The 25,816-nt window shown below is 43.3% G+C and overlaps 1 protein-coding gene across 1 annotated transcript; it reads right to left on the bottom strand.

Annotated features, from left to right (window-relative positions):
• Nucleotides 1–773: 773 nt before the first annotated feature.
• LOC102567602 (leucine-rich repeat transmembrane neuronal protein 4) lies at nt 774–24,825 on the bottom strand. The gene is given in 5 exon segments (XM_059715369.1): nt 774–2,343; nt 23,305–23,882; nt 23,885–24,097; nt 24,100–24,707; nt 24,709–24,825. Coding segments are annotated over 5 exon segments (1,659 nt in total). The 5' UTR covers nt 24,819–24,825; the 3' UTR covers nt 774–2,193.
• Between the last annotated feature and the right edge of the window lie 991 nt (nt 24,826–25,816).

The raw sequence follows: 25,816 nt of genomic DNA, 5'->3' as shown, positions 1-25,816 counted from the left end.
TTGGAAGATGCAAGTCCGTTTAAATTAAAATGCATAGCAAAAATCAGGTCAACGGTGTCAGAATGTATCCATAGATAAGGTGATAACAAGAAGCAATTGTGTTCTGAAAGCCAAAAAATGGATGGGATCCCTAAATAAATGGACAGCAGCTTTGAGTAAAAAAGGTATTTTCCCCATGCTTGGTGCTGCAACAGAAGTAATGTAGTCATCTTTCTGGTAGACAGCCTTCTCCCCCTTTTTTCTTCCTCCATGTCTCGGAGGAAAAATGTGTTAGTGTGCATCCAGGCCCAAGTTAAGATGGCTACATTACCTCCACGGTAGGACGTTACACCTTGCTGCGATCTGTATTTCCCTACTGGCTTGATCATCTTTTTGGATTCATAACGCTTAACATCTAATAATGAAGTCCCCTGGCACACTACTGCAGTGCTGTAGATACGTAGCCCCCTCACCCCACGCATGAAATATTCATTGTTCGAAACAACTGTAGTGTGCTCGACTCCCACGCTGGGCTAAAGCGATCCCTTTTTAAATCAAAATCCCAAGAGAACTTGGGAAGAACAAGCTTTTTCCCCTCTTCATCAGTGTATCAAGTTCCCCTAATTCCTACCATGCTAAAAGTACTCTCTTAGCGAAGACGAGTGCTTCAGATCACTAGGGAGTCTAGAGCACCGACTGGAAGGAAGTCACAACCTCCCGCACCCGTTGTATTAACACAGATTGAACGGATTGTATCGGTTTCTTTTTAGGCGTATAAAACTGCACAAGGGAGATCATGTTTTAAAAATCTATTTTTGTATCATTATTATTTATGCTTGGGTTATGTCCCAGTCCTCGCCAGAAGCTCTCATTGAGATCAGCAGCCCATTGTGCTAGGCACTGTACACAGAGCCAGAGGCCCTCCCTGCCCTGAAGAGCGTGCAGATTAAATAAGAAGAACAGACAAAAGATAATAGGGGACACTGAAATAACACGGTTCTGCCAAAGCCCTGCAGCAAGAAAAGAGAACACAAGTCTCCCACGCAACACGTCTAACATGAGATTACAAATGACATCACGAAATTAGGCATGTTAGAAGTGACATCGTTTTTCACACGAGTGAGATTAGAAATGACAGTCACATTTCTAACATGAGAATGAAGTACTAGCGCTCGATTGAAAAACAAAAGCCAAAAAAAGGAAAATAAAAATTTAAAAAGCAGCAAACAACTTTGTATGTTGAAAAAAAAAAAATTAAAAAAGCCCTTAAGAGTAATAACCACTTAACAAAGAAACCATGGCCGACCCCCTCCCTCCCCAATGCTACCCCCCGCTTTTTGCCTGTGGTTCTCCTTCCAAGGAGCCGCAGGCAGTTATGCTGAAGACAACGTCGTCCCTCAACATCACATCCTCAGCAAGTCCACATTCACAATGCTGTGCTCCACTTCCGAGCTCTGTAACAAAATCATCTCTGCCTACGGCTGCATTGCATCCAAGTTGCCAGAACCAAGACCTTTCAAAGACAGGGTTTTTTTCTGGGTTTGCAGTAGTGCTCGAATGCTGCACGCACCTCTGCAAGGGTGCTGTCAGTAGGGTCTGCAAACACCCCTGGCATGTTGGTGTAGATTTCTAGGGCTTTATCCCCAGTGCAGTGAAGCACGACTACAATTTTATGATCCTCTGCCTCTTCCTCAGCCTTTGTGACTGCAAGGGATAATTGCAGCTTCTGTTCCCATCTCCTCCAGTTCATCCCAAGATTTCCAATAAAAGATAATGATGGTGGAGGTTGGAAATGCTCCATTTTTTTTTCTCTTTGAATGAAAGCTGTAACCCCCTTCATCAGGCTGCTGGTGACTCCACCGAGAGACAGGTCACTTCTGACACCACATAGTGTTTAATCTGTGTCATTGGGTTCAGGGATGGGGTAACGCACTCAGACCTCTGTGCCTCTGGGGTCCTGTCCTTGAGTCACCATTCAGCAGAGCCCAGTGGGGTGGGAAACAGAACTATAACTTTATTAGGAACAGGATTCAGCAACTTCCATGCTCACAGCTTGCAGGGAGAACTACCTCCACCCACCACCACAAACCGCATGCACAGGGCAGCTGGGGGGGAAACTGAGTCAAGAAGCTGTCTCCATCATTGGTTTGCTCTTCTCTCACTGTAGATGGCTGGAGCAGCCGAGCGCACGATTGTAGCTATGAAGTTGTGGTCTCAACTGAGTTCGAATTTGCTGGTCTCAGCCTGCTCCCGGGAGATGGTGCCATATCCCCTATTTACATGGAGTGGCTTATGAGCCTGGCAGTATCTGATCACTCGTTGGCCATAGTTGTAACAAGGCAAAGTCTTCATGTGGTGAGGAACCTGCATGAGAGGGAGAGAGAAAAGGGGGCAGGGGAAAAAAAAAAAAAAGAGTGAGAAAGAAATGCATAAATATCATGCACATAGCGGAATGGGGTTTCAGTTACGTTGGCCTCCAGGCATGATCACAGTATAAATCTTAAGAATCACCAAGTGTGCACAAGACCTTTTGGATCCCTTATGAGGGCCTTATGGACAGCGAGTTCTGCATAAAACATGGATTTTGCATTCACAGCACTTGCAAGCAATTCTGGAAGTCTATGGGGCTCTCCAAGTACCACTGTCGTCTGTGTTTTGACTGGCTGGAGGAATTCACATCTGTGAATTATCTCATGTTAGAAATGCGCTACAGCAACTACCAGGTAAACTTGCGGCAGATGAAAGAGTCTATAACTGCACTAGTTGCAATGGAGCGGTGCCCATCTTCACTTGATACGGATCCTCCTCAGCCTTGAACATTCCCCCTGAAGGCAATAAGGCCCATCCTCAATCCTGTTTATTCTTTTACTTAAAATTGCTTTGTACCACACCTCTGCTGAAAACTTCCACAATGAACACAGCCACCCTTGGAAAAAAAAATAAAAATCAAAGTTGTAAAGGTTTAGCCTAAAAGTAAATATTTCTAGTAAAAAAAAAGTTTGCTAGAATTCGCTTCCTACATAACTTTTCAGGTCATTCTCCTGTCTGTAGGAGATGAGAAGATCAAGATGAAAGAAACCTGGTCTTTGGGAGGAAAAAAACAAACAAACCCTGCACACTTCAAGGTATACGGGCAATCAGCTTTTTCCAGAACTACCAGAAAACCCAAGCTCATTGTAGTCGGGGACATTGGCTGTAATTTCATTTTGTAACCAACACCTCTTCATTTCAAGGGCAGAAAAGGGAAAATGGAGATCACAGGGATGATTTATCATGGGTTTTTATTGCCTGGTGCACTTCATCTAGGGAGGTAGGAACAAGCTATGTATATTAGAGACACTAAGGCTAATGATAACTTTTGAAATGGTAGAGCAAATTCCTCTACTGCTCAGAGCTAGTAAGTGGTTAGTTCTTCCTTTTTCTCTGAAAGCTGACTGGAGGGATTCCAAGACTCCCCGTAGCTGGATTTTAAGTGAACATTTTTTCACCTTACATGGCAGCCCAATAGCAGGAACGCACAAGACAAGTTGCTCAGTGGACCCTGGCAGAGCAAACTCCAATCACTTGTGGAGCAAGTTCAGCCCTGGTATAAAGAGGTACTGTCACAACCCATTTTTACCCATTATTATCCCAGAACAGGACTGGCATCGACCAACGCTTCGTAACACTTCCACCTGGCGATATCGGCCAATCCCAACTAAGGATTCTCTAAAACAGTCCCTTACTGACCTTCTGCAGCGACTCGAGCAATGAGGATGTATTAAGACCATAACAGCCAGCACCTACCTATCATCAGGATGGGGAGTAGCGAAACCTGGAAAGCCTAATGAAGCCCGGTTGGTTGTGGACTATAGAGAAGTCAACAAAAGGTGTCAGGTACTTCAACAACCTAATCCGTCTACTCTGCCACAGTGTATGTTTGAGATGGCACAGTTCCAGCAAAGTCAGTGGGTCGGAGTCACATTGGATCTAAAAAATATGTTCTTTTCCGTCCCAATAACTGACCGGGAAGGAATACTAAATATGTGTATTGATGGCATCATGTACAGGTGGACAGTTTGTCTGCAAGGATATCGCAACACTCCATCATTAGCCACTGGTGCCATGAATAACACCCTGAAGAATTTTCGAGCCTTGCACTCTCTTCCCCCAGAAAAAGAATTAAAAATTTGGAGTTATGTTGATGATATTGCCATCACGGGTCGCGATAGTTCTGCGGTTGCCAGTGTAGTAAACCAACTAGTCGTTCACCTTCAAAGTGAGGGATGGACAATCAACGAGGAAAAGTCAAGCCTACATCCTGTGGATGACATTACGTTCCTTGGCACTCGATACATCGGTTCCATCCGCCACGGAGTCTCGCACGAGGGTCCTAACATCGATCCGCTAAAAACATTCCACCCTGTCACTAACAGGAATTTTCAACAGCTTTTGGGTCATTTAAATTGGTATCAACATTATGTTGAACCCAGCGATTTGGCACTCCTCACTAAATTACAGCGACAGATTCGTGACAAGTCCCGAAAGTCCACGCTTTGGATGGAAAAGGATCATCGGAATCTGCTTCGCCTGCTAACCACGGTTAAAGGTACACAACTCCATGCCATCGATCTGGGTGAGTCACTAACCGTAACCCTTGGATTCACCACCAACCACGTGTGGGCTGTCGCACATAACCCTCACGATGAGCTAGTATATACAGCCCATAAAACGCTTCAAGCAGCACAACATCGATATGGAGCTGTAGGAAAAATCCTCCTAGCCGAACAACTGGTGGATCTGTTAGCAAGGGGGCATGGGACGTTACGTGCCCCTGGTGCCACATTGTTACCCTTGCTGGACGCGGGAAGAATCGACCCACATTTTCAAGGGGAGTCTAAGACCTGGAATACACTAGTACTTACCCACCATTATAACTGGCATTGTTGGAGGTTGGAAGACACGGTACCTGATCCAAGCCCAGAAGATGAGGAAAAGGTTCCTACACTGTATGGAACTTCTGCCCCAGCATGGATGGCCTCAGATGGAACCTCCCGACATGAAGGAGGCTATGGATACTACTGTAAAGCTTGTCACGATAAGGAAATATTCCAAGCCAACCCAGATGATAATTCATCCCAAAAATGTGAATTATTAGGATTCCTAAAGGTACTAGAGCATTGTCTGACACATCATGATGATACACGCCCCGTTCCAATTATTGCCATTGATTCGCAGTATATCTATAAAATTCTTACTGGTATAGCTTTTCCCACCGAAAACTTGGATGATTGGCAAGACATCTGGAGGACATTAACTAGATTTGTACGCCTCCCGTTGATTAGGCACACTAAGTCCCACCGTCCAGATACTGATCCAGTACATGAGGTTATTGTTAAGCTTTTGGAGGATCCACTCCGGACCAACGTGGTTTTGCCTATCACATCTACCTCCGGTCCTGAAATAAATCCATTCCTCGCGTGGCTTCACGAAAATTGGGGTCACCCAGGGCCATGGGCTTGTCATCAACATTGGTGCTGAACCATTACAGAGCTGGCCTCATATGGAGCTCGGCATGATTGGGAAAAGGTAGCTCAGGCTTGTGAGATATGTGCTAAAGAAAAGTGTCATAAAACCAAGCATCAGCTCGGAGCTTTCGATTCTTCACAGTTTCAGGCAGGAAAAGTTTGGCAGGTGGATCTGCTAGGACCCCTCCCAGGATCTAAACTGCCAAATAAGGGACTAGTTGTGGTTGATTTGGGGACCAGACAGTTGCAGGTTATTCCCTTGCGGAAAAGCAATGCCACTGCTGTTATTGCTGCCTTAACTGCTGTGTTTGCCACCTGGCAACCCCGCCATGAGATTCAGTCTGATGGAGGACCCCCGTTTAACTCTAATGCTCTGGATAAATTTGCTCATCTTCACAATGTATGCCATTTGCCGTACCACTCGCAGTCCAATGGTGTAGTGGAAAGACACATAGGTCTGTACAAAGAGCAACTTCGCCTTAAAGGAGGAGGGACGTTTAAAAACTGGACTAAATTTAATCATGATGTCTTTATTTCACTAAACACTGCTAAACCATTATGGGATGAAGCTAATGTCCAGAAACCCCCACCTTGGAAACCCAAGTTCCTGCCAGAAGAGTTAGTATGGATCTCAATACCTCACCCTCATCAGTCTCATCCACAAGTTCAAAAAGGAACTGTTCAGCGGTCGGGACAATATCCCAATACCTATTCTGTCCAATTGGAAGAGAAGCCCGATTGTCCTTCCATTATTGTTCATCACAAGTGGATGACTTGCTGTTCCGACTTTCACTCAGTATCCTTATAGTGAAACCAATTATGAGTCTTTCTTGTTTTGTTTGGTTTTGTTATTCTGTTTTCTTCACAGGTTTAACCCCAGCAAAAGCGGTAATCCACAACCACCTGACTATGAGACCAGACTGCGGTCCATTTGAAGCCAAAGAGTAATGGTTGTGAGGGAGACACTGAGACGGCAACCGCCCATTTGCTCAGGACTTGTTATGACACTATTTTTCATTTTGTTAAGTGTTTACTGACATTGTCTGTTATAGGAGAAGACGGACCGAAGCGGATGTTCTCCAATCAGACGATGATCAACAGTTGTTGTTATGTGTTCAAAACTATTGTATGTTGCAATTTGTTACAAAGACTGGTCTGTCAAGTTGTTTGTTTATGTGTTTATATATATATATATATAGATATATATATAGATATTGGTTGTGGGGGCTTTGCCAAGTCAGTGAATCCTCTAACAAAGATGCCGTATGATGTGCTCATGTGTCTAAAATTCCAGTTGTGACATCGGCAAGGGGGCATGTCACGACCCAGTGATTTTGGTGCCTCGGCACGACGGAATTTTCTTGTCACATGAGAGCCTCTTGCACAGCGAAGGTTTTTGCTGCATAAAGAACCTGCGTGCAGGAGAAAGTTTCCACCAATTTGCAGCTGTCTTTGCAGGGTACATTTTCCCTTTGCAGCACAGAAATGCATGGTGCAAAGAGTTCCCGCTATTCAAAGGCAAATTTGTGTCCCGCTGTTGGCTAGTGCTAAATTATTCACATGTGGCGGCTGGTAATTGACTTGCTGGCTGTTTAAGAATTCACGCGACTTCCGCCCAAGTCGAAGAGCTTTGAGCACACTGCGGAGTGCCTCTAAAGAGATCTGACTTGTGGCTAGCTGATCGATAGACTGATCACCTATCGATCCTTCTTCCCGTCGCTGAGCGCAATCCCAGACGTACCCTTTTCCCGCCGGCTTGAGTTACGGACGGATTTGCTGCTTTTGGCCTCACCAGCTGGAACTACTTACATTATTGTTCAAACGACCGGACCATTTCCGTCGCAACCACCAGCGACGTAAGTAAAGTTTTTACAACCATTAGACCTTGTCTGCCTCTCCATTCACCAGCCCGCCCTGACGAACGAGCAGTTTCTAAATCACCTCGAGTTGGCTCCGGCCGTCCGAGACAGGTACAATTCCCGTTTGATTTCCTAGGATTTGTGTCAGTTTACACCAAGCCTTGGATCTGTCCTTCACCTTCAAAGGCAGCTCTCTGGTGCTATAAAAGCCAGAGACTGTGCGTCTATGGAGCTTAGAAACTGAGGTCCTGTGCTGCACAGTAACAACCCACAGTACACTAACCACCTGGGTCCCTGTGTACATCTACTCCAAGCAAGAGTAAGAAGGATCAGAACCGCAATGACATCCCAAACTGACGTATAAATGTGTTTCCCTTGTCAACCATTTCTCAGTGCTTTTCCACACCACCTCTTGCTTTTCCACACCACCTCTTGCTCCACACAACATAATTTCTCAGGGTCCCTCTTAGCAGACTAGTGGCAGATAAAGCAAAACAACTAATTGCTCACACATCTGATCACGCTCAAGGCTGGCCAAGACTGGGAATATCTGCCAGAATGTCGCTACACTGAATGTCGCTTACCCACGAGATGTCCGGGTAATTTAAGTCACCCATGACAACCATGGTCCTGGAGCATGCAGCCTCAGCCAGTTCCCGGGCAAACTCCTGGTCAAGCTCAGGACTTTGGGTGGGAGGTCTGTAGTAGTCTCCCACCATTGTGTTCCCTGTGCCAACAATGGTGGGAGTCTACTACAGACCTCCCTCCCAGGATCAAGGGCTTGACCAGGAGTTCACTCGGGAACTGCCTGAGGCTGCACGGTCTCTGGAGGGCAGGCTGTATAAGGAGAGCCTTTTCTGCCTGTGGCAGGGGGTCGGACTTGATGATCTGCTCAGGTCCCTTCTGACCCTACCTGCTATGAAACTATGAGAGGTTGAGGATCTGGGACTCTTCAGTCTGAAAAAGAGAACGCTCAGGGGGGACTTGGTGGCAGCCTACAATTACATAAGAGTTTCATAGTTGGTAGGGCCGGAAGGGACCTGACCAAATCATTAAGTCCGACCCTCAAGGTGGGTACATCAGGACCTGGGAGAACAGCCGTTCAAAAGAACTCCCCAAGGGATAACAAGGTCTAATGGCCATAAACTCCAGGAAGGCCAATTTAGACTAGACATAAGGAAAACTTTGTGGAGCTTGTCTAGAGTCTCGAACAGATTCCCCCCAGAGGTGATGCAAGCACCTACTCTGGACTCTTTCAAAGAACTTCTGGATATTTTTCTTGCTGGCATCACTTGATCCCATCTGACTTCCTGCCTATGGCAGGGGGTCTGGACTTCATCTCACATGCTCCTTTCCAGCCCCTAATGTCTATGAAATCTATTTAAAAAAAATCTTTTTTCTTGGGTCTTTCAGCTAGATTGTAGGCTCTCTGGGACAAGAACTATCTTAGCTCTGTGTTTGTACAATGGGGTCCTGGATCACTAGTGGGGACCCCAGTTCTTATGATCATTCAAATAATCTCTAGATTCCCATGCCTACCTCTGTACAATACCCATTAATTCATGACTGAGGGAGGGGAAGTGAGCCTTGCACTGAACCCTTAAAACTCAGCTCAGGCCACTGCAGGCCTGGGAGGGGGTGCCCACGGTCCTGACAAAGAATGTCCCATCACCCCCTGGCCCTTCTCTTGCCTTCACCTAAAATACCATACTCAAGCCTGAAAATTAGACCGTATGGAGGACTCAGGCTAAAACTGTTTCCATTGCCTAATTGTGGGCCTGGGTAGGTAGGTTTTATTTCTTAGAGGTGGGACCAGGCCCTCCCAGAGGCAGTGTCACACAGAGAGACATCCCTTGGATAAGTAGGTGCCCTGCCTTTGACAGGGCAGGTTGATTTCTCATCAGCAACCTTTCTAAACAGGAACAGTAATTAAAAATATGCAGCTGCAACTACAGACACATAGGTAGCTCCAGTTCTAATTCTGCCCTTCATCAAGAACCAAACCTCATCTGGACTCTTATGAAGCCCAGAAAGCTGCCTAATGACTAAAAAATATACAGCAAGGAAACATCAATGCAAAGTTTTACCCATCTTGTTGGGAAGGCCAATTTTATTGTAAGAACAAACCTCGCTCCTACAGACTTCAGCAGAGGACTTGGGATCAGGCCCTGTTTCAGGCAAATGCAGATTATTCATATCCTGGCTCACTAAACTTTCTTGAAAATTTATCCAAACGTCAATGGCATCTGAGCCAAGTTCACATGGCAACTCATCTGGTTTATCTCAAAGTCCAATTATAAAATATCCTCCCAAGATATCTGATGAACCCATGTTTACCTAGGTATAATATTTTTCATCCAAGGATCTCAAAGTACTTTATTATGTACAATCAGGGTTCAAGAAATGTCTTGAGATGGTCCATTATTTCCAGAGAGTTTTAAGACATTCAGAAAATTTAACTTATTTATGACAGTCTTCCCTACTAGATATGCACTGTAAATCCTAAAACACCCAGAGAATATCATGTTGTTTATTTAAAATCAACAACAACACCAAGTGTTATTTTTAGATAGCCTTTAAATTGTTTTATTAAGCATTGAGGAACATGATTTTTGCTCAATTAAAATATATTGGCCATTACTGACAAGAAAGGCCAAAGCCCCTCATACAATAATAATAATAAATAAATAAATAAAAAAGCCAGCTCAGGCCCATAAAAACAGCAGAAGGGCAGAATAAGAGGAGACTATTGATAGAGATAATCTTTTAAAACAGCCATATTTTTTCTTATTTCCCTTTGAATTAAAATAACTTAGATGACCTCCCCTGTTCAACAGTCTCTGCAATACTCCTTCTGGCTCTTCCTGGTCCCTTCTCTAATTACCCTGCTTGGCAATCATAGCATATAAAAGAGTGAAATAGGTCCCATTATTTAGCAGGGTGTTTCCAGATAGCATGCTATGAGACCCCACTGAGCACCAGAGAGACAAATGTTTGGTGATAACATTTCACATGGCTATGTGCTGTCTATGCTTCTAAATGGCACCAAGAGATAGGGAAGGGTGTTGTGAAAAGGGCAGGTTTATGATGATTTACATTACAGTAGCATAAAGCTCCCAATGAAGATTAAGGGCCCATTGTGTGAAAACCCATACAAAGCACCTTGTACCTTCCCAAAAAACCCACACTCAGAACAGACAAGGGATAGGAGGAGACACTCAAGCAGAGCAAATGCAAGAATTTGCTAACAGTCCCACAGCAGTTAGCAGAGGAGCTGAGAATACCACCCAAGGTGCCTGGTTCCCCAAACCTAGTGCCTATCAGCAGATCTCAACTGCATCCATTTTGTTACAAACCCGTGTGCTTCCTACCAAAGGAGCTGAAAGGTACCTGAGTATCACAAGACTCTCTCATAATCTAGTTAACACATTACTTAACCAGTCATGAGGAAATGGGAAATATTGAGGACTGGAACAGAAGCACATTCTCAAAGTTAGACTCCACACACCTCTGATCTTTGTAACGGAGGCTAATTTTGTGCTAGGTCAGGATCAAGATCCAGACCCACATTTTGTAACTTGAGTTCACCACAAGGAAATGAGAAAGAATAGGAAGGCAGGAGGTTTGCACCTGTGCTCAGACATGGCTTAATTTTGGTCTTACAGATATTGGCACTCCAGGAAGACAGATTAAATTAAAACACATTTTAAACAAGCAACAGGGGAAGACAGAGCTCCCGAACAGTTGGTCTTACCGCAGTGCCAGTCACAAGCGTACAAAATGGGTCCAGGCCCCCAAACACATGAGAGTTTCAAAAATAATACATTTGGAGGCCTATCTTCTTGTCTTCTCCTTTTTTAGACTTCAGTGTTGACATTTCTTAGATTTTCCGCAACGCCATAAATGCTAGAAACTGAAGAAAAGATAAACGGCGAGATTCTCAAGTAATCCTCTGCCTCTAAGAAAAGAGGTTTAACAAAGACACCTAACAGCATAAGACTGACTTAAAATTGGACACGCTGGCAACTCTGGGTACTAAAGAAGCTGGAAGAAGCTTATCTTTTCTTCTCTATTTCTAGGGAGGAGGGAATTGTGAGACTAGGTGAAGGCTGGGACAAGAAATTTCAGGATACAAGAACTGATTAACTTCCTTGTTGCAATCCTACTATTTAAGGGTACAATCATGAAGACTGCTTATTCTACTGGCAATCAGGACTCATACTAGAGATAAAATCTTTTATTAGACTAAAAAGATGTTTGCCAAATAATGTCTTTAATTTTTCTACTTTAATTTTAAATGATTGTAAAAGGGATACAAAGCTTGGGAGAAGCTCAGTCACTTTTTTTTCATTTAGTACAGATTTCAATAAGCTACATAACAAGGTTGGAATATGTATTGCTAAAGCAGATGGATTCCTTGTGTGGGAATTTAATGTTCCTGAATGCCTCCCAGACTGACAGCCCTGGAGACTGGAGTCCTTGCTGTAGCCACCAAAGAGGTGCCACAGCTATGTTATCCCCTCCACAGAGCATTTCAATCTTGAGATGCAGGAATAATTAATTCAGTCCTAATGGTTGATGTGTCTTCTGTAGCTGCCAACATATTTTCCACTTGTCCCAAGCAATTTATACTATTATTATCATTTGTTACATGATTGTGCCTCTAATCCTTGTGAAAGAACCCTTGTCAGGTGCTGTACAAGCTGAAAAATATGAAGACCTGTCAAATGAAAAATGAGCTAATAGCAGTAAACTGCTTTGATGCAGCCCAGAAAAAAATAGCCAGTGCTGAAACTTTCACTCACTAGCTGCCATGACGAGATTCAATCTGACAAAGCAGAGGGGAAAAACGATCTGCTAATTACCCATCACTTCTGTCCCCTTGTCTCACACAACTGCATCAATGCTCAACAATTGGAGTATCTCCCTCTACCATACACCCCTTCCATGTGATCCCACGCTATCTCTGTGTTTAACTGATAGTGTTTAACTGATTTATGACCCAATTCCTTTTGATTTCATTGGGATTTGGCACACACGTAAGGAAGCTGTGAAACACTGTACGGTCAAGATCTTTGTTCACTTACTAGCTCAACAGGGAAGAGCCTGGCTGAAGAATGATGGCCTTGTAGTTAAAGTGCCAGATTGGGACTCAAGGGACTGGAAATAAATCCTTGACTTCAACACAGACTTTCTGGGGAAAATCATTTAAACTCTCTCAGTGCTAAGTTCTGCATAAATAAAGCTAAGAGAAGCTCAAGCATCATGTGATACCCAGATGCATGAAGCGGTGAGATAGGACAGAGAGGTGATTTTACCTCTATATCCAGTATTCACCAGGCCAATACAGACATGTTGTCAAGAGTGAATGCTGCATGCAGGGTGCTGCCTTGCAGAGATGCACCCAAGGCACCATGCTGAAACTCCTGAAAGTCGCCTGATTGAAAAAGCAGTTAAAGAACACCCTAATTCCAGTTTTAAAATACCTTAAAAGGGAAACAACCCTAAAAGGACTCTTTAATCTGTCAGAGGTGTACCATATTAGTATAAATTAATAGAAGCTGGAGCTGAACAAATCTAAAATAGAAATAAGACAAAGGATTTAAAACTAGTAAGGATCATGCTGCCATGAAAAGTCATGGATTCGTCATCTCTTGATGCCTTCAAATCAAGACTGGATGTCTGTCTAGACTAGAAGGTATACTATAGTTAAAAGTATTTTAGATTGTGTGTGTCTTTATATATACATAATGCACATATGGTTCAGCATAGAGAGAACTGCAAAATGTAATGACCTAGGACACACGATTTAATCTGGGTGACAGAATGGGTGCTTCTGACTTTAAATTCTATGAATTATTTCTTTTTTTTTTTTTTTCCCCACCCTTGGTTGTCCTACCTATTGAGATTACAGACTGTTTAGGGCACAGAATGCCTCTCAGTACTCATACATTGCACCTTGCCAAAATAGGGTTCAGTCAGATCTGAGACCTTTAGACCCAACTTCAAATATTATAACTAGAAATGACCATTATCCATAGCCAAAGCAAGAATGCAATAAAAACCCCAATAAATCTTTTCAGGACATATTAAATTTTGGAGCAAAGGATTTCCTATAGCCTTTTAAAATAAGAGGGGAAAATATCACATCAAGCTGCCTTAAAATAAAATGAAAGCCAAAAAAAGAAAAAAGATAGGCAGCAACAGTGCAGTAGCCTTTTCACAGGATCCTTCCTACAAAAAAGGCTGGCAGGTTCAAGGATCTTCCTTAAAGTAATCGGCCAAAGCTCGGAGGTAGGCAGAAAGAGAGGCTAAAAAGGGAGAGGGAAAAAAAGAAATGCTTCAGATGATAAAACATCAAAAGGATGCAGAAGTGGAAATGAAACATCAGAACTGACTCATTGGAAGAAGATGGGTGGCAAGCTAGCTCTTTCTTCAATATCCATGCCATTGCTTGATGCAAAGATGATGATTTGAAACCAAAGAAAGCAGACCTTGCTTCTACCCGATTAGCAACCAACACAAGAAAAGCAGAACAAGTACGTAAGTGCCTACCTGAGCAGAGGAGAATAATATCACTGCACACGGAAACAAAGCCATGGCATGATGCGCAGGGAAAACTCACTGTGACATTGGCTTCCAATGAGACTGGGCTGTATCAATATTGGCTCAGTAAACATAAATACACAGAGGGAAAGCTTGTTTTCTTTCCCGGGATCTGAAAGCACTGCAAATGCTCAGTAGCATCTAAAGAGCAAAGTTCACTCATTTCTAACTGAAAGCTATGTATCCCTATGCACTGAATGCAGCAGTTTGCACTTGGATCTAATGAAAACAGTGGCTCTTTCCTGGAAATGATTATTTCATTTTAAAAGGAAGGTGTGGGACAATGTTTCTGGAGGAAAGGTGTTAGGCTATACCTCAGCACATAAAACCAATGGTCCTTATCACAACAACCCAATCGCCTGTTAGGCTTGTGTGGGGCTTGACAAACCTATTTGGATCAGTTTTACTTCCACAGATGGTGAATGCTTTAGGGTAACGTCTGCCAATATGTCTGTCCAGCATATACAACCATGGGACCCTTCTACCAGTAGGGCCTCTAACACTAGTGAAACACAAATGCTTAAAAAAAAAATAAATATGGTAGCATGTCAGAATTGATGATCTGTTCAGGTCCTTCCGACCCTAGAAACTATGAAACTAAGTCACAACCACTGTGCTGAGATGTGTGTGCTCAAGTTTGATAAAGTATCTCTAGTTTAAGGCACTCAAAAAACTGCGCTGATACTCCAAGGTACTGAGGATCTGCAGTACTAATTAAATGCAATGTGCCTTTTATTTCTTTTGCCAGTGGCCTGAACCCTTGTTGTGCCTACATATGGATTTAGATGCCTAATTTTAAACAGCAAGACCAAGATTTTCGTTTGTCACTAGGCTCTGATGTACCCACGTTTTGCATTAGTGTAACTATTTGTATTAAGGGTGTGATTTGTTTTAAACAAATTGGGCGCATCTACATGTGCGTATTAATGTGAAGCAATAAATGCTGGAGCTTATGCTGCAGAGTTTATTGTTGCAGGTGCACAATTTGAACGCGCACCCAGGACTGCAGCACATTGAGCCAGGTTGGAGCAGACCTGGATGGCAGGGTTCAATGGGCTGTGGACAGGCTGGCTGGGGCACAAGGGTGCTTCAGCGCAGGGCTAGCTGGCAGTGGAGCCAGGGCAGCATCTACACATGCATTGCTGTGGAGTGAAATATGCCACAGCAGGATAGTACTTGTATTCACCTGCTCCAGAGTAAATTCATTTACTCCAGCTTAACAGGGGTGCACATGTAAAAGTGTGATGTGTACTGCACAGCTCATTATTCTAATGCACAGTAAAACATCTTGTGTGGATGCGCCCAGTAGCTACATCAGCACAGCCCATAATGTAGGCCCAGTTCAAGGGGGATAAAGATGACTCTTGACAGAATAGCCTACTCCACTTTCTACACTGGAATACATTATACTAGTCTAAGATTACACCATATAAAATGGGGAGACTGTGGCAGAGAAGATATACACCTTAATCTCTACTAGTATAATTACATTTGTCAAAGTTTGGTATAGTATCTTGAGAGGATCTAACTCTTTTGGTGTGTTCAAAATCAGCTTCTAATTTCTAATTAGCCTAATGCTCATAATTTTTATTTAAATTCAGGGATGGCCAGTAATGGTAACGGTCTGCTCCCAGAAGCTCCACAAATGGAAAAGGGCCTCTCTGCTGGGTGATGTCTCTAGAAACAGGGAGTTTTCCTGGGGGGAAAAGGGACACAGGAGTCTGCCATGTCACTCCAGCATCAACACCCACATTTATGGTGTCAAAAGCTCCTCTCCACCGTTAAACCCATCAATATTTCATGCCCACACTTTTCATATTTGACTTCCTGTTTATACAATAAGAAACAAAAGGTGTAGAACTGAAGGCAAGGAGCCTTGAATTTACAAGGTCTCGGGAGCACCCAGGAATTTTGCCTGGATTTGCAGAAGAGCTCAGGTCCCATTTAGGCACCTAACTAAAGGTGCAGTGAGATTTTTCCAAATATCTCAGCAAAATGCAGCTGGATTTTCCGTACTCAACATGCAATTTTGCCATGAGCCAATATTTAAATGGGAGCTAAGCTGGAAGTCTGACCTTTCCTAAGGGTGCTAGGCACTCTAAGCCTTCGCATACATTTTACTACAGCTACTTCCATAGCTTCTTTAGCGACAATGCCTATACCTGCAACAAATATTAAGGACTCTCCAAGATTTACTCTGTCCTTTGTCAGGCAAACCTCTCATTGGTCTAACCTTCAGGTGATCTACCTGACATGGTGCCCAAAAGCATACACACAAACCGGCGCTCATTCATCAAAATGTTTTCTTCAGAAATGTTTTACTGATGAGCAGCTGTGTTCGTTTTCTCCTTAGTTGGTTCCTGTATGCAGATACAGAGCTACAAGTGAAGCTGCATCCTTTTTACGTTTGTCTTTGATGCATTCAAAGGAGAAAAGGGAAGCCTACACAGAACTGGGGGAGAGGAAAACCAGGCAGACTCAACAGTGTAAAAGAGGAACAAGACACCGAAATGCATCGTGCTTATTCTCACAATTTCAACAAACGTTAATTATCTAGCAAATCAGGTTATCTTCAACCCCATCTGGAATAAGGTTGCCAATGCACCGTGCCTGCAGGGTCACCTCCTTTACCCCATTCCCCTCCGAGCACCCCCATTTCTTTGCCACTCTCTTCCAGGCCCATTTCACCAAGCCACTATTCTCTCCTCAGCCATCTTTGCTAAGGGAAGGAAATTCATAACAAAATTAACAGGATCATTTGTTTTTAAACCCTCCAAGTCATTCCCTCTTCTCCATTTCCTGTTTTCTCTGTGCTCCAGGATCCTGTAAAGACAAGTCCTCACCATGTACACATCAGTGGCTCCACTGAAGTCAAGGGCACACGAGGAATTGGGACATTCGACTCCAAGATCTTTGGGCCAGAGAGTGCCCTAACATGAGCCTTATACAAAACAATGCATGTTGTCAGGGCTCAATAATTAACTAATAAATGGCACTTGACCAACACTTCTTTTTCAAAATAGTGTTACAGGGAACAGATCTATAGTTTCTTAACAGGTTTTTTTAACATTACAGTCTTTCAGTGCTTTATCTCCTCCTACTGATGAAAGGATAAGGTGGATGAGCATAATATAATGCAACCAGTTTAGCATGTATGAATGGAAGTAATGACTGCCTTATTTTTGGTCCCAATGAAAACGCTTGGGAACATCAGGCACGGGATGCTGTCCTGTCCAAACAGGCAGCCTCATTTGCCAAACATTGAGAAGTGGTTAGATTAAAAAGTGAATCTGTAAAAGTGGCAACTCAAGGTTCATGTCAGTGATATCTTGAACTGTTTTGCTTCAACTTCTCAATTTACAAGGAAAAAAGATCACTTTTTAGTTGGTTGGAGGTGTTGTTATTCTTGTTATTTTATAGCTTTGATCCTGAAAAGCAGTAATCCAGCAAACTTCCACTTGAAGGAAGCAACCATCTTTGTAGCAGGACCCCAGCCCAACACACAGTGGCATGGTGCAGATCAGTATACATACATGATAGTATACTTTGGTTGATAAAAAGAATTGCCATTTAAGTGCGGCCTGAGCACTCATCCAAATAAGTAAGAAAAATGCAGGTTGCATACCGGCACATACACAAGACTAAGACCAAACTAAAGGAGCTGCAGTTGGCTAATAGAAGAGCATGAGCCAAAATCATAAGCATGGTGTTATTTAGCAAGGTTTGCCAGTAGACTAAATAGAATATGATGAGCCAGGTGCAGTGATTATGACACCACTGGTTGCCAATAGATTTATGCCCTTTTACAACAAGGCTGAATTTGACTCTATACCTGCATTCAAGAGAGTCATTCAGAAAGCCCAGTTTGTAAATGCAGTCATATAACTTGCTTCTGTTGCTCTCTTATTTTCAAAGTCATGCCCTGGTTCAGTAAAGCTCTTTAAATGCTAAAAGCGCACACTGCTTTAAGCAGGTGACACGTCTTCCTGAAATATTTGGGGCTACTTATATGATCGAGTGCCGTCCTGAGCTGGAATCTAAGATGCACTGCTTCAATTCTTGTTTGCCAGAAGAAAACGGGGGGGTTTAGGTATAAAATGTAGCCAGGCCATTTTAACCACAAAATCCACACTGTGAAAACAACAGGGGCATCCTACACAGCCCTTAGGAATCATCAACTATCTCTAATTTCCATTGATAAAACATTCAGGAACCTTCCACTGGTTATAAATGGAAAGGTGAGTTAAATAATCCTTTCTTCCCTGCTGCCCACGCATTTTTCAAACCATGAGATGGCTTTTGCCTCTGAAAAAATAATAGATAGAAAAGATTTTTGAAGACAGGCAATGATTTACAAAAGGACAAAGTCGAATCAATAAAAACTTGAGCCACTTCAGTGTGTCCATAAAAAAATATTTGCCACCCTGACCTTACTTTGCCTCTAAATCTTTCTTGTGTGTGAAAGCTGAGCATGGGAACAATGAATGAGCCAGTCAGGACTGCTGAAAGTCGGCCCTGAGTTACATCTCTCTCTCACAAATACGAGTCCTCTCGGACTATGTCTGTCTGAATGCATCAATTATTAATACTGTTATGTTCCACTTCCCCTTTTCCCCAGTTATGAAACTTTTTTATTGCTGAAGATACTGAGGAAGATTATTTTCTGATTGATAAGTGCTGTACAGAGCATATCTGCCCTTTTACAAGTTGAACCTGGTAGCTATAGGGATGAAAAATGTTAAATCCAAGCTGAAGATAGTAAGGGATTATGGATGTTACATGAGTCTTCAATGATCAGGTGCTTTAATGTCTTTTCTAGTCTTCTCTACTAATAGCCAAGGTATACTAAATCAACATGGAAATACAGGGTCAACTTTCCAGCCGGTGCATAGACAACCTGTGGCCTCAATCCAGCAGATATTTATACACGAGCTTAACTTTATTCACATGAACAGACACACTGAAACAAATGCTTCTTATTTAATACTTGCATTACAGTAGGGGCTGGAGACCTCAATGCCGCACTGCGCTAGGTGCTGTACAAGCAGTCATGGAAAGGCAGGTCCTTCCCCCAACAATTTACCAATCAAATATCAACTGGCAGACAACACGCTAGGAAACAGATGGAAATAGGGGAAATAATCCTCAGCATGAAAAGCAGAGGTGACAGAACACTAAGCAGCAGCCATGCTCATGCCTTCGGTAGACACCGGGGAGATGGGAGTTTTATGGAGAGATCTGAGAATGCAGCTGTTTGAGTAAATGAAATTAACTTGACCGTACTTGCCTGCAAACACGTGACCCGTGGCGACCATGTGGAGTTGGTTGGTCCCTTCAATTGCTGAATGAAAAAAAAAAGACTCTTCCCCTAGTACAAATCTAGAATAGCTGCACTGATGTCGGCAAAGTTACTCTAGGTTCAAAGCAGTGGCAGAGAGGAGAATCCCCCTGAGGAGTCTAATCCGGTGAATTCTATCCAAGCGCCTGTCCAAAGTTAAGACTACAGGACAGCTCCATACATCTGCACTTCTCCAATGCACCGATGAAATTCATAGAGTCCTAGATGCTGGGGTAGGATGGGACCGCAAAGAATCGAGTTCAACCCCCTCCTGGGGAGGAAAGAGCGCTGGGTCAGATGCCCCCAGACAGATGCCTATCCAGCCTTGTCTTAAAGACCCCCAGGGCAGAGGAGAGCACCACCACTCTTGGAAGCCCATTCCTAATTTTGGCCACCCTTACTGTGAAGAAGTTTTTCCTGATGTCCAACCTAAATCTGCTCTGTCAGTTTGTGACCACTGTTCCTTGTTACCCCAAAAGGTGCCCTGGGGAACAGAGCATCTCCGATCCCTTGCTGTGTCCCCCTAATAAATTTGTAGGCAGCCACATGATCACCTCCCAGCCGTCTCTTGCAGAGGCTGAAGAGGTCCAGGTCCCCCATGAGTCTCTCCTCATAGGGCTTTTCCTGTAAGCCCCTAACCATATGAACAGCCTCCTCTGGACCCACGAGTCTATCAACATCCTTCTTAAAGTGCGGTGCCCAAAACTGGACGCAGTGCTCCTACTGTGGTCTGACCAATGCCGCATAGAGTGGAAGTATCACCTCCTTGGATCTATTCATTGTGCATCTGCTGGAGCATGATAAAGTGCGGTTAGCTTTCCTGGTGATTTCATCACACTGATGACTTGTGTTCATCTTGGATCCACTGCGACTTCGAGATCCCTTTCCGCTGCTGTGCTGTTGAAAGGGTCACTTCTTATCCAGTACATGTGCTGGATATACTTGCTCCCTAGGTGCAGCACTCTGCATTTGTCCTTGTTGTATTGCATCCTATTGTGTACTGCCCACTTGTACAACCTGTCCAGGTCTACCTGCAATCGTTCCCTACCCTACAGAGCGTGCACTTCACCCCACAATTTAGTACTGTCCACAAACTTGGACAGAGTACACTTCACACCCACATCCAAGTAACTGATGAAGACATTGAAGACTACAGGTCCAAGGACCGAACTCTGCGGGACTCCACTGCCCACATCCTTCTAGGTTGATAGCAACCCAACTACTATCACTATCTGGGTGTGACCGCTAAGCCAATTTGCCACGCACTGGACCGTGTAAACATCTATGTCACAGCTTCTTAAATTTATTCATGAGAATGGGATGAGACACCGTATGGAAGCCCTTGCTAAAATCCGAGAAAATGACATCCACCTCTACTCCTGCGTCTAAGCATTTTGTGACCCTGTCATAAAATGAAACCAGATTAGTCAGGTATCATCTACCTGCTACAAACCCATGCTGCTTTCCCTGCTGCATTGATTTTTCTGCTGGGTTCCCACAAATATGATCCTTCATAATTTTTTCAAAGACCTTTCCAAGGATGGAGGTGACACATGTAATTTGTAGGAATTACAGGGCCAGATCTAAGCTCAGGCACACAGACATACTCACGCAGGTCATGGAACTGTGCTGACTTGCAACTAGTAATTTAGCTAATACTATGGATTGCCCTGTCCTTCTTAAGATTGCATCATAATCCATTTAAATGCTAATTTCCGATTAAATACCTTTATATTACATTTCCTTTATTGTGCTCTTTGCTACTTGCATCTGAACTTTATCATTTGTGAGCACACTAATCTTCAGCTACCCCAGCTTTCTAAATCCACAAGAAAGACTTGAACATTTACTGTTAAAGGCCATCTTGCACTTGTACAAATGGTCTTAAAACCTTACTTGAACGATCTTTCTTTGCAAGGCAGTTGGGCATAAACACATGCTCAGACTTTGTCTTCCCAGCAGATGACCTTTACTGCAGCATCACCATGGTCTGAAGTCTCATTACTGTTAATCTCAGATTAAGATTACTATAGGCCTGGAGAAAGTATGCAATATAACCCCCCTTGTTTACTACCCCGTGGTAAAACACACACCTTTTTATTCAATTCAATTCAATTGCCATGTTCACACACCAATTAGAGATATTTTCAAACCTTAAATAACTTCAGACATATAGCATCACCTGTGTCTCTTAGTGGTCATGCCACTCAGATACTGGATTTTGACTCATTCTTTAGAAGTGCAATTCTCCTCTGAGTTGTGCTGACGTAAATCAAAGGGAATCTCATTGAAGCTAATGGAGCTACACTGGATTTAAAAACCAAACCAAACCCAGGAGTGACAAGAGAAGGAAGTCTTGGGGGTCACACTGATACCAAGGCAAACCCAGAGTAATCCCACTGAGTTGTTTTTTTCTGTACCACTGCTGACAGTGATACCATACCATAATTCACACTGATTCTGGTGGCAATGGTGAGGATATGCAAGGTCCCTTGATTTCAGCAGGGATATTGCTTTAAGCAAGTTAAACACAAAGCACAGACTTCTACTTATAATCAGGCTCATTAGAGCAAACATGTTGCAAAAGTGACTGGTGCTTTTGGGTGCCCAAATTCATATATATTAAAGGGTCCTGATCTTCAGAAAAGTGCTCAAAAGATCAGGTCCTGGGAAAGGATCTCCAGTTGGTCACTCAAAATCAGTTGTTACACTTAAACAATCTTGACCTTACATTTTAGTATATCTGAATGTCAAAGACACTGTCCAAGCCCTAACCTGGTTTAAACCCATCTTGCTGAAGTCATTGAGAATTCCCAGGATGGGAAGGAGCCACAACAGGCCATTCATGTTTCCCATTAGGATGCTTACAGTGATAAGAAAAGCCAAGTCTAACCTGGCTTTAACACCACAGCAGCAGACGCACAATGTCACATAAGCAGAAAGTCAGTTGTCCAAAGAAGTCTTTGTTGAAATAGCATAACACAAATCCATCTTACCATGTATAAATGGGCCATGGGGATCTAAAGTACAACCCTTTCTTGTTTATTAATGTCCTAATTATTACAAAATTACAGCTCAACATATACACATGCGTATATGCTCCACATACACACACACACACGGTCCCCAATGACTGCCAGTTTTTTTTTTACTTACACTTACAGAGCCAAAACGACACCTCATGTAAAAGGGTGCAACTCTGAGCTACATCTCCTTCTGCCATCTCTTGGTCTCTCAGTTGAAAAGAGACTGAAAAGAGAAATGGCATCATCTTTTTTAACCCCTGTCAAATAGGTTGGAGAAGCCACCAGGTGTAATACTGACCCTACTATACAGATTTCCTCCCCAAGCATTCTACTCTGTGTTCCCTAGACCAGCAGGTGTGTTAATCGCCTCCCAGTTACACCAGTGCACATTGTTAGTGACTCCCATAAACAGTCCCGGATTTAGGCTTAAACTACTTAAACTACACTTCAAGGCCTCACAATATGAAGGGCCTCTAAATAAGAAAAAGAAAACTGACTCAATGTCAAGTTTTACAATAAGCAGTTGGTAAATAAAGGAGATATGGGAAAATGACTCTCTAAATGTGGACATTTTCATCCTTATGTGACAAAAGTATACATTCATTGAATTATTTTCATTGGATGCAGCCTCTAAAGATGGACATAGTTTAGGGCCTCAGCATGTCATAATCTGGCACTGCCCGTAAAGCAACTGGTGTAAAATGGGTCCCGGGAAGAGGAAATTCAGGCTCTAGATGAGTTTAACATGGCTATTTATTCCAACTTAATCTCATCCTTGGATGAACCTCTTTCAAGTCTGCACTGTTGAAAATAACCACCGTCACTTCCCCGACTGTTGTCATTTAATTAAATAACCTTTCCCACTGAGCACTCCCAAGAGCAGAAAGGCTCATTAATCTTTCTAGTGATTAGAGATGCCACAAAAGCTTCAAACATTTACCTCTCCTTCCCAGCTGCTGAAATGGTTTTAGGAAGATCAGGGTTCATACCTCATATTCCCTGGAGCCACAGATACTGTACGTGCAGGGTCCAGATCCATTAACGGATACATCCATGGTTGGCTTGTAGTCCACATAATACTCCTGTAAAGAGGAGTACATTTGCCTTTCAGACTCTCTGGCCTTTTTTCTGCGCCTCTTCATAAGAGAGTGCTGCTGGAGTTGTTTCACGCTGGCTGAATAGCACTTCCACGACACATAGATAACCAACAAAATCATAGCCACTGAAAGAAAGAGGGCCACGCTCCCAGCAATGATTTTGTGAAAGGAAACACGCTCGTACTCCGGTTCCACTCCAGGTGTCAGCAGGTCCGGAGAAGGACTTGGCATAATAGAGGTTGGCCAATTACTTTCCAGTTTAGGAAGGGTAGGTCTGGGAATAAAAAGTGGCCTCTGGGGCATTTTAGGTGCCTGGTATGAACTTTCAGTAACCACCACCTGGATTTCAGTGCAGATATTATGTGTTTCCACAGCATCGTTCACCTTCTCACCCTGCATGTGCTTAGGGCCCGCACATATCATAGTGCTTTCTTTATTCCCCTTGAAATCCTTAAGCCAAGTAAACAGAGGCAAATGGTTTGAGTACATTCCCACAGATTTCTGGACAGAGAGATTTGTATTAGTGAAAGCCATGTATCGATGGTCTCCTGAGAGACGGTGGTGAGTTTGTTGGCATCCAGGTTCAGCTTGTGCAGGTTGGGCAGGTGTCGGAACATCCCGGGCTCTATTCCTGTCATGTTGTTCCCCTATAAATCCAAGTTGTGCAAGGAGCTCCAAGTCCACGTAACCCTGGGCTAACAGACCGGATCCCATTCCACTGCAAATAAATGGATCGAAGGTTGAAGAGGCATGGAAAGTAGGCCAAGCTGATCTTAGAAAACTGGTTGTGCTCTAGATGGAGCTCTGTTAACTGCAGGAGGCCAGCAAAAGCATTGCGGGACAGACTTCGCACATGGTTGTAGCCCAAATCCAGAAAATCAAGGTTCCGGCAATCTTGAAAAACTCGGACTGGTCCCGTTTTCAGCGAGTTGGACCTCAAGTGCAAGAAGAAGAGTTTGCGAAGGCCCTTAAATTGCTCTGACTGTAACATCTGCAGCTCATTGTAAGAAAGGTCCAGGTTGCAGAGATTGGGGCCCAGGTGAAATGTTTTGTTGTGCAGATGAGTAATTTTGTTGGAGCTTAGAATTAGTTCCTTCAGCCTTCGGATCCCCTGAAACACATCCTCCTCCACAGAGCTGATGTAATTATGGCCAAGATAAAGCCAGATGAGCTGATTCAGGCCCCAAAACTGATTTGATTTAAGCTTCTGGATGCTGTTGTAGTGCAGCAATAAGCCTTGGGATCCTCCAGAAATATTCCAAGGGGTATCTCTGAATGCGTGAGATTCACAGTACACCATCACATCTGCAGTTCCTGGGGCAAGTGCGCTGAGCCTCCGTGAGCATACCAGACAGCACCGTAGGAAGTAGCACTAACACCACACTCATGCCTCTCAGCTGCTTCATTAAACGGAAACCTGTAATATTAAAAAGAAGACAAATGTGCATTGTAAAACTATTAAAATAAATAAACAGGAGATTACTTATGTCAGCGGGGCTTCTACTGGGGCATTGGAGGTCCAGTGGATTTGGAGACAACCTGTTTGTCCCTTCCTGCATTGTTTGCTATGTAAATGCCTGTTATCATTTCACTTCCTAGCCTGCCTCCCTCTCCCCCCATACCCACACCACCACCACCACCACTGTGGTTATTCAAGTACTTGTGTGTGATTTATGATCCCAAAGATGGGCCGAGAGCCTGTCTGCTCTTCCCTTGATCTCATGTACATCCACACACCGTGTAGCGGATATATCCTTATCACTGGATGCTGAGGTTTTAACAATAAACTTATCTGTCAAGTCACCGTTCTGAACTCACCGCAGGGTTCGATTGGAAACTGAGCCCCTGCTTTGGTAGTTCAACAAGAAGTAAAATATTTCTTAATAAACCCAGCTGCTTGTAAATCTTTTCCAGCCTGCACCCCTCCCCCTTCCAAAATGAGTATAAAAAGGAGCTACAGTGATCAGCTGACATATAATAAAGTTTGACCTACATTTAAAACATGCCTTTATTGCAAAATGAAAGAGTAGATGAAAATCTTACTAACCAGCATTGAGGGATCTTTTTCATGTGGAAAAAAAGGCATGCACTGTAAACACACACACACAAACACTATCATAAATCATACATGTGTATTATCTATATTGGGTAGCAGATGTAGGGGACCCTGATATTATGAGGATGCCTTCATTAATATACACATCTCATAACTTAGTTTTCAAGGTCGCATTATATGTTCATTATATGGATGTAAACACATCTACTGATATTCAAATATCTATTATGTTGTACGTTTGTTATTTGGACGTATTGCATGTGCATACTTACATGTATGTGTGTATACACACACACACACACACGTACACACACACACCTATATAGAAGTATCAGTATGTGTGTATAT

Source organism: Alligator mississippiensis, chromosome 11 (genome assembly GCF_030867095.1).
Source record: "Alligator mississippiensis isolate rAllMis1 chromosome 11, rAllMis1, whole genome shotgun sequence".
In the NCBI taxonomy this organism is placed as follows: domain Eukaryota; kingdom Metazoa; phylum Chordata; order Crocodylia; family Alligatoridae; genus Alligator; species Alligator mississippiensis.
The sequence above is the reverse complement of the archived record's forward strand: the minus strand, read 5'-3'. Positions and strand labels throughout refer to the sequence as shown.